This window comes from Quercus suber, unplaced genomic scaffold (assembly GCF_002906115.3).
Source record: "Quercus suber isolate HL8 unplaced genomic scaffold, Cork oak 2.0 scaffold_253, whole genome shotgun sequence".
NCBI classification, from domain to species: Eukaryota; Viridiplantae; Streptophyta; class Magnoliopsida; order Fagales; family Fagaceae; genus Quercus; species Quercus suber.
The window spans coordinates 496,888-506,914 of NW_027069709.1; the positions used below are offsets into that span (position 1 = coordinate 496,888).

General features: G+C 36.0%; 1 protein-coding gene and 1 non-coding gene across 3 annotated transcripts; both read right to left on the reverse strand.

Moving 5' to 3' along the window:
* Positions 1-1,323: 1,323 nt before the first annotated feature.
* LOC112021535 (U2 spliceosomal RNA) lies at positions 1,324-1,518 on the reverse strand. Its single transcript, XR_002883851.1, has one exon. It is a non-coding gene; the product is annotated as a U2 spliceosomal RNA (small nuclear RNA).
* A 2,005-nt stretch (positions 1,519-3,523) lies between these two features.
* Positions 3,524-9,624, reverse strand: LOC112021472 (MDIS1-interacting receptor like kinase 2). Of its 2 annotated transcripts, XR_010631936.1 has the most exons (3): positions 6,466-9,624; positions 4,024-5,860; positions 3,524-3,939 (listed from the first exon to the last, which is right to left on the reverse strand). XR_010631936.1 is itself a non-coding variant. In XM_065780997.1 (2 exons), exons 1-2 carry the CDS (start codon positions 8,948-8,950, stop codon positions 5,490-5,492), a joined length of 2,856 nt encoding a protein of 951 aa, XP_065637069.1. In that variant the 5' UTR covers positions 8,951-9,624; the 3' UTR covers positions 3,524-5,489. The 2 variants fall into 2 exon arrangements, 1 of the variants encoding a protein (XP_065637069.1); XM_065780997.1 differs by having other exon boundaries at positions 3,524-5,860.
* Between the last annotated feature and the right edge of the window lie 403 nt (positions 9,625-10,027).

Genomic DNA, 10,027 nt, shown 5'->3' on the forward strand with positions numbered 1-10,027 from the left:
AGAGAGAGAGAGAGAGAACCTTTTTTTTTTTTTTTGTAAGGGAAAACTATGCATAGAATAAAAGAGATAGTGACAAATTTATAGTAAGAGGGTGTAAATAAGAAAAGACAAAAATAGAGGAAGATGAAAGGAAAAATTAAGAATGGTATTAATGTAAAGGGTAGTGGGGAGATGAGAAGATGAGGGAAGGAGAAAGGTTGGAGAAGTAGTGGGGAAATGAAAAGGTATGGGAGGGAGAAAGGTTAGAGAAGTGTAAATATGAAATAAAAAAAATTATTAAAAAAAATTATAAAAAAATGGAAAGAAAAAAGATAATGACGTGAACGCTGACATTGCTCAACGTGAGCGCAACAGTATTAAACACTACGCTTCAGCTTTTAGTAATATATAGATTACACATTTTTTCACTCACATGTATATTAAAAACACCTAAACAACATAACTCAAACTACTCTCCCAAACACCCCTTAAATTACTTAAATGATGAAGTAAAATTAGAAGATTAAATTGAAAACAGGTCAAAATTAGGGAATCTAATTAATTTAGAAAATAATTAATAAAGAACGGATTGTTACACTTGGAACAAATGAATAAATTTGAAATGGTTTGAATTAAACGAAATACCTAAATTGAATAAATTTGAAACTTAAAAAACTCAATTTAACAAAAGTAAAGTTAGGGATCTAAAATAAATTTCAATTAAACTTATAAAATGCAATTTGCATTTTAGCCTTTCTGTTGTTGGACAAAGTTAACTCATTACAGCTTCTATATCTTGACCCTATAAATAGCTCTCTTTAAAAATAAATAAAAACATTATGAGCAACTAGTGAGCACTACATCGATTAATACGCATATGCTAAGCATGCAAATAAAAACTCTATTAGTGAAATTTCTCAAAACTCTGCATTTTCATGTGTACACTCTTTACCAGTCAAACACAATCCAATAACTAGTTATTGAAATGGTTTACTGGGAGAGGAGTATATCTGAAAAGGTAGAGAAACACCAATGCACAAACAAAAGGGTGAACAAAAACAAAATGCTATTAGACAGTTGAGCCTCTGAGCAGCTTTCATTAGTAGGGAGTGAAAGTCGTTGGTCCAACCATCCTTCAATAGTAGATCACGAATCGTAATTGTTGGTGATGACAGAAATGAGATTTGGCGTAGATAAAGCATGTTCAGAATTAATTTTTATTCGTCATAATTTGAGATAAAACGTGTTTAGTTCCCTATAGATAATTACCGTGCCATAAAGCTTAAAACGGAACATTTTAAGCTGCCATAAAGCTTAAAACGGAACATTTTAAGCTAAATTTGGGTTGGGTGCACAGGACCGTACAATAGTGCAACGCTTTGGCTAGTGGCAATACATAAAGACCCCAGTATACTGTTGTGGTCCTTCACCCTTAAGAAGTTAATTAAATGTTGTGTGACCCATTGGGACACATATCAGATAGTAAACCGATAAGAACAGATACTACACTTACTTTAACAGCAAGGCCGAGCAGAGTATGATTTGTTCGTTGTTTCTAATCAATTCTTATAGCACAGCCTTCGCTTCCTCGTACTCTTTCTTTTCGGTAGGGGACTAAATGTACAAAAACTTATTGCACTGTGTCCGTGTTTGTGGTTATTACACTTTGCTCCTTGCTTAATGCTACTCTCGTTTTTGCCCAAACTAAATTTGCTGATTCCTTCTACACACTGGCACTTAGAAGGGAACAAGTAATTAATGAAGGCCTGAACGGTTTTTTGTAAATTGAAAATTATTACTTTCAGATTGAATAGGAGAAAAGGTATTTTCTCTTGTATTCTAAATACAACTGTGGCATTAGAGGACGTACACGCCTATAGTATACAAAAATGTCATCTTTTTTTCTTTTTAAAAATATACATTGAAGTATTGACGAAGCTTTGAACCAATCATGGCATCAGTTTTCTTCATCAGAGTCAAAAGAACGTCTCTTACTCAAAGATTTCAATACATTTAAAGGTCGATCACATTGTGAACCGCATGTACTATTACAAGACTTGAGCTTTGACACACACAGCTACTGATTTTGCCTTTGCTGAATCATGCTTTTACATGTCATAGATGAGCTCTTTCCGAAGTTTCTTGTCAGCAACCAATGTGTCATCGATCTCATTCTTGTTGTCCATGAGAAGGAGGCTGTTCTTGCTTTCTAATAGCCATTGGAAGGGATTCATATCTCTTTGCAGGCAAGAATTTGCAAAGCATTCTGCTCCCTGGTTAAATATGCAGGTTTTACATCAGACTTTATGAGTAAGAAACACATAGAATCTATTTGTTTCTTACTCATAAATGATTGATCAGACTCTCCTAATCAACCCCCCTTCCCCCTCCCAAAACCCAAAGGAAAAGAGAAATTGGTTGTCTAGTAGAGAACTTCGGAAAAACAAGACAGACAACATGAAAGTTGCTGCACCTTTTTTTTAATAAACAAGGAGCACTTCAGTGGTTTACATTAGAGACAAACATGTATTACCAACTTCAAAGACTGTAAATATGATTGCTTGTGAGAACCTTGTCACCTTTTAAAATGCTCCCAAAAAGCTCATCAGCTTTTCTGATTCATCTACAAGTGACAAAAGAAATTGGAGGAATAGCACTCCTCTCCATTTCAGGTAGTCCCTCTAATTATAAAAAGTGAAACAAATGAAAAAACAACATAAATGACAGAACACCAGAACAAATTGTACCAGCAATAATCTTAAGAGCAATATAAATGTCTGCCTTCTCGCAAGTTCACATGGATCACAGAGACACTTTGTGATCTTCGCTATATAACTGTTGACATTAATTGTTTACAGGCCTTACCAATCAATGAGAGCAGTATACTGAACGCAAAAATCTGCCATCATCACTACATGATTGTTGCGTAGAGCAACACAATCACTCTTTTCAAGTTCCTGGAATTAAACATGCCAATTTTGAATTTTATTTAAGTTCTCAATCTGGGGGAGTGACAAATTTTAGCCACAGAAAGTAATAAAATATATCCTCAAATCAATATCTTTACATACACACACACACACACACACAATAGAAATATAACAATAACTTGGGAATAATGCTATATGCATTAGTTGTGCCAAATAGATCCTTTGAATCAAAATTAGGTTATATATGCAAAAATAGAGAGTTTGTATAAACTGAAATTTCTTATAGATACAGAGAGAACCATGTCACAAAGGGCTTGTTTGGATTGAGGAGGGAGGGGGAGTAAAGTGGCCAACTCTACTTTACTCTCCCTCCCCCTTCAATCTAAACAAGCCAAAAGAGAATGGCATTAGTTGAACAGGATTGCTAGAGAAAAGTCACATAGTATGTGTTTCTTAGAAATCCAAAGAAGTTTGTCACAAGGACAACTTCATAATGAGTTTTCAAGAAAATAATTTTAAGACCATTGGAATTGAGTGATTCCAAGTCAATGACCAAACCTGTACAAAGAGAGAAACATAATTCATTGCAAGTTTTCGATCAAGGAAAATCTTCCTCATTGTCAACCAAGCTTGAATATATAACGAAGGGACTGTTTGCATTAGAGAGACTGTAGGGCCGGGCAATTTGTTCAATTTGGGATTAGAATTGCCTAAAGTGATTGTGGTGTATAATAGAAGAGTAATCACGCTCACATCAGCAGACAGTCAAACAATAACCAAAGATACAATTGTATAAACTGCCGTGACTGGTTGTGATAACAAGCTGGCTGCTTCGTTTCCCTTTCTTCTAGGTGTGAAAAAGCTCCCATCTTTGTTTGTTACTGAAACCCCTAAAACATACATTTCTGAAATGAGTGAAGCTTATAGAGAAAAGCTGGTCTACCCATCTCATAACAAATGTATCAGCCTTCTCAGGATTTGAAGCCTTCTGCTTGCACAATGTCCCAAGTGCTTTTAGATGAGCATTAACCTGCCATCAGATGTACCAATTAAGTACACATGTGGGTGCAAATAACAAGGACAAACTAAGGAAAAAAAATAAACAAAAACTTACCTACAAATAGTCTAATTGAAAACCAATATACAACCTAAAAAGAAACATCAGAAGCAAGTACATGTCCTTCAATCCATGTGTGCGATTTATGAGCTAAAACATATGATCAGTGTGAGCTGGGTAATTTCATCGGAGTGCTTTTACCATCAAGCTGTACTAATAGCAAACTACTGTATTGATCAATATAGCATTTTAGACAACAAAAGAAAAGAATCCCTACAGCAACTGAATGCACAAAGATTTTATATATATATATATATATAACTGAATACACTAGATGACATCAAGTGGTAGATACCTCAGTTGAATGCATGTTGAACTATTCAATTTGTATAAGCAAGTTATGAGCCAAATCCACTGCAGGTTCTGGAGGCAGCTCTGTAGAAACATTAGAGATTGTTCACAATAGGAAAACACAATCGCTGACCCAAGCAACAGAATTGGATTCTATACCCTCTTCCTCTGCATGTGCATCTCCTTGTGCAAGTGGAATTTTAACCCCACCTCTCACTCCATGCTTGTTAAAGAGCTGCCGATGATGATGGGGGAACTCCCAAATAGCAGATGGAACATGAAGGTTAAGATCAGACAATGTAGCCATCATTTGTTGTCTGTCTAAGCAATTCTAGTTCCTCAGGGGACGGAACCAAACTTTCAAACATATTGTTAAACTTAAGGAAGGGAAAATTTTTTAAGAAAAAATAAAAACCAAACTTATTCCACACTTCTACCCGTTCCTATCCTAAAACAAAATTTTAAGAAAAACATTAAATTCAATCATCTTCAAGACCACGTCGCCATACCTGGTAACCCAAAAACCCCAAAGTCAGACCACACCATGCCACTAGCATTTTCATCCCTGGAGTCCCAAAATACAAAATCCTCAGTTTCAATGGTTTTTAGTGACAGAACCGATGATGGTTTCCCTTTATTTGTCCTCTTCTTATCTCTCTCCTTTTCTTTCTTTCTCTTCCATGGTTTTAGAATGAAATCAATTTGGCGGCTTCAAAGGATGTGGTGGCGGCAATGGTTGAAGCTTGCAGCAACAGCAACAGCTGTTTGCCCCCATGTAACAGACGATTTGCATTTGGTGAATCATGTGGCACTGGAGGCCATGCACTCTACTTTTCTATTATTGAACAAAGTTATTTTCAAATGATTCCAATGGAGTCATTTCAGCTTCTATACCTCCGCCCTATAAACAGATCTTTCTTTATTTGAGAGAACATAAACAAGCTCTTGAGCATTATATTGATTAGTCTTAATGTTGCTACACATTCAAATATAAACCATATGATTTTATTAGCTAAATTTTCAAAAATCTGCATTTTGATGGATACACTCTTATCAATTAAACACAATACAGTAACTACTTAATGAAATAGTTTACTAGGAGAGGAGGACATGTCAAAAGGTAGAGCATCGACAATGCACAAACAAAAAGGGAACACCAACAAAACAAGCTATTATCCAATCAAGCCTCCGAGATCAACTACTTCTCCTAGTGTGATTGATTGCAATGTATTTGGCAAATGTAGTTTCTGAGTTGAAAGTTTTTGAGAAACTTGTCTCATTGTTGGACGAGATTGTGGAATGGTGTGCAAGCAAGCAATTGCAATCTTTGCAATGGAGAACACTTCCCTTGCAGCTTCATCCATTGGGAGTGAAAGTCGTTGGTCCAACATGTCCTTCAATAGCAACTCACGGATTGTAAATGTTGGTGATGAAAGAGATGAGGTAAGATCTCTTGGATGCTTTCCCATTATTATTTCTAGAGTTAGTACTCCAAAACTAAAAACATCACATTTTTCATTAACTTCCATTGTGTATGCAAGCTCTGTTGAGGAAAAAAATTAATTAAAGTCATCGCAGCTCCACTATTTGTAATAAAATATGAGAATGACTTGAATTTGGTCCGTGCATATGCAACTTGTAAAATATATCAATGTAATGATAATCAATTGTTAGGATAAATGTTCATGGGACTTATGCATATCACAATTGGTTTTTTTTTATATAAAAAAGGGGGACATGCACTAGTACTTTCTCATTCGAATTTATTATCAATAGAATCAACGGCATACTACTTATATTACATATGATATACTACTACATCTTTTAGTTATTTTTTTATATGAATTGTTTTTTTAACTATGGAGTTAATTATGGTATAAGCAATAACTAACCCTAAGGTTATAATAAACTAAAGGTGCTTACACTATAGGTATCGTATATGACCGCAGTGAATATGAGCAATAATATAGCAAAACATTAAATTAGGAGAGAAACCTTTGACAAACCATCAACAACAAAAATGGCATTTATCTAGTCCATAAGTTGATAATTCTAATTATTCGTCACCCCCACAATCTCTATTTTTCTGAAAGAACAAAATGACTGATTGCCAACTGCTACATAGAGAAAGCAACCAAAAAATCTAACCTGGAGCCATGTACCCAAAGGTGCCTGCATGTGAGGTCCAGTTGAATGAATCGGGCTTCAAAAGTCTAGCAGTGCCAAAGTCAGAAATGCGAGCCTCATATTTTTGATCCAATAAAATATTCTTACTTGATATATCACGATGAATTATAGAAGGCAAACAATCATGGTGCATATAAGATAAAGCATTTGCCACACCTTTTATGACATTTACTCTCTTAAACCAATCAAATGATTTTGCTCTTTCCTCACTATTTAGTAACTTCACCAAGCTTCCACTTTCCAAAAACTCATAAACCAAAAGAGAGTGTTTTGGATGTGAACAAAAACCATACAACTTCACAATGTTACGATGTCTTATTTCTGTTAAGGCACAAATTTCGCTTGTGAAGGCTTTTTGATTGGATATCTCACCATCAAGTAGTGGGTGAAGTTTCTTCACGGCAACAACTTGGCTTGTTGGCAATTCAGCTTTGTAAACACTACCATAGCCTCCCACTCCAATGCAATATTTGGAATCAAATTCCTCTGTAGCTTCAATGATGTTTTTATACACCATTTTTCCTTCATAACTCCATATTGCAAAAATATTATCGTCATGTGTTTCTCTTGGCTTGTCTTCTATTTTCTTCACTATTGGACAAAGAAACAAAACTCCTACAATGATAAATATAATTAATAGTGTGCCCAAAAAAGAGACTAAAATTATAACCAAAAATTGGTTGTGCCTCTTAGATGAACGATTAGGAATCCTTTTTGGGCATGCCTTTAAACCAACAACATTGCCACACAAGCCTCTGTTATTTTTTAGTGCTGCGATTGGAGCCTTGCGGAAGGCCGTGATGTTAGGAATAGGACCCTCTAACTCATTGTAGGATATATCAATGGATGTCAAGCTCACACTATCTCTAAACGTGGATGGGATGGAACCAAAGAGATTATTGTGAGAGAGATTCAATATGTCCAACTGTTTCATTCCTCCAAGCTTTCGTGGTATCTCTCCTACCAGAAAATTTTTACTAACATCAAGACCTTGAAGAGACTGCAAGCTTCCTATATCACACGGAATACTTCCATCAAGTGTATTTCTACTCAAATTCAAGAACAATAATCTTGAGCACTCTCCAAGTTGTTTGGGGATCAAGCCACTGAGATTGTTTGCTGCCAAGTTACAATGGTCTAAAACAGACAACATTCCAATTTCTAAAGGAATGTTACCTGAAAGTTGGTTATTGTTCAAAAGAAGTTTGATCAATGACTTCAAGCGCCCCAGATCCTTTGGAATCTTTCCCACCAGATGATTTGAAGAGAGGTCAAGGACACCTAGCATTGTTGCGTTGCCAATTTCAGGTGGTATACTACCAGAAATCTTGTTGTTGGAGAGTTTTAGGTTTGTCAAGTTATGACTCTGCCCCCACTTTGATGAAAGCTCACCATACAGATTATTACTACTCAAATCAATATAATTTAAGTTTGGGTAAATGTCAAAATCTTCTGCTATATTTCCTGTCAGATGGTTTCCATCAAGCCGAACCCGAAAGAGACTACTGCAATTTTTCAAGCTTTTTGGGATAGGACCTATAAAGTGGTTATTAACGGCACCAAAGTAAACAAGTGTACCAGATTGGCATATTTGTGGAGGTAACTGGCCTACAAAATTGTTTTCAGATAGTTGCAAATTTGTCAAACGGGTGAGATTATTCATTTCTACTGGAACAGAACCACTTAGATCGTTCATCCCCAAACTCAAACTGGTGATCATGGTCAAGTTTCCAATAGTGGATGGAATTGATCCAGAAAGTTTGTTTTCATGAAGGAATATGCTACGCAAGGCAGCTAGGTTTCCAAAAGAAGCGGGAATTGAACCACTTAGTTCATTCAAGTACAAAGCTAAAGTGGTAAGCTTGGTCAAATTTCCAATCGTGGTTGGAATTGGTCCAGAAAGTTTGTTTCTATGTAGTTTAAGATCAGACAATTCAACCATCTTTCCTATGGAAGCAGGGATTGGACCAGTGAGTTGATTTCTTAGTAATTGAACTACCCACAGATGTTTAAGCAATCCTAATTCCTCAGGTATGGAACCAGAAAGACTGTTGGAATAAAAGTAAAGTAGTCGTAACTCGCTCAAGTTTCCAATGGAAGAGGGAATTGGACCAATGAGAAAATTAGATGACAAATCAAGTTGAGTGAGAGATCTCATCATTCCAACTTCTCGGGGTATGGAACCAGAAAATTTGTTGTTTAATAGGAATAGTATGTTTAAGTTGCCCAACTTTCCAATTTCTCGAGGAATAGATCCCGAAAGTTTGTTGTCATGAAGGAAAAGAAGGGATAAATTGCTCAAGCTTCCCATAGAAGCTGGGATGGGGCCTACGAGACTATTTCCGTTTAAAGCAAGAAAAATTAGATCTCTCAATGCTCCTATTTCTTGAGGGAGGGAACCATTGAGTAAATTCTCGGAAACCATTAAATATTGAAGACTTATCATTTGGCCTATCTCGGGTGGAATTCTTCCCGATATCTGATTTCCAGTGAAATCGAAAAACCGAAGTTTGGAAAGGTTAAAAATGCTAGAAGGAAATGTACTGGAAAGATTATTGTGAGAGAAGTCGAGATGGGTGAGTTTAGAAAGGTCTCCAATACTATCAGGAATAGTTCCATAAAGCGAGTTTTGTAAAAGACAGAGAGTACGGAGGTAGGGAAAGGAAGAGAAGTTAAGGTTGTAAAGCGTACCTTTCAAACCAAAACTGGAAAGATTTAGGCGAGCGACACCCAATTCCAAGTCATCGCAAGTAATTCCAACCCAATTATTGCATGGGTGGTCTCCAACCCACGAAGACAGGAGAGATTTGCTTTGGTTGTCAAGACTGGCTTTCCAGTTTAGAAGAGCTTCTGCTTCCTTAAATGCTTTACCTATGTAAAAGATGAAAACCAAGGAGAAATAGAGAGCTGAACAGAAAGCTACACAAAACTCAGAGAAATGGAGAACACGGAGAGAGAGAGAGCTTCTGGAAATGCTTTCTATTATGATTGAAAGAGAAATGAATCAATCGAATTTTACTGTACATTAATCCTTCTTATATACTACCTGTAAGCTAACTGAATGAAAACTAATTCTCCTAATTACTCGCTAATCAGTTACATCAGTTACCATTAAGCAGTTATAAACTTAACATTGTTTTCTCTACTTGACAAAATGAACATTATCAACATCCATGGACCTGAAGCTAACCTTGAGGGGGGCTGTAAAGATTCTAAGATCAAGGTTAGAACAGCAGTGAAGCAAGAATTAGAAGCTGGACCAGTGGAATGAAATGGATGTGGTGCTTATAGAGTAAAATGGCACAAAACGACACTTGAATTTTGTATAGCTGTGCTACTTGTAGTTTTGTTCTTTTACATTAGTTAGGCTCACACGTGAGAATCACGTGTTAAGTTTATAACTGCTTAATGGTAACTGATGTAACTGATTAGCGAGTAATTAGGAGAATTAGTTTTCATTCAGTTAGCTTACAGGTAGTATATAAGAAGGATTAATGTACAGTAAAATTCAATTGATTCATTT

Bases quoted from the DNA above. Each gene is read 5' to 3' on its own strand.
- LOC112021472 (XM_065780997.1), bottom strand. From the start codon at position 8,950: ATGATAAGTCTTCAATATTTAATGGTTTCCGAGAATTTACTCAATGGT. The intron at 5,861-6,465 runs GTTAGATTTTTT...TTTCCTCAACAG, and splicing joins CTTTGGGTACATGGCTCCAG to AGCTTGCATACACAATGGAA.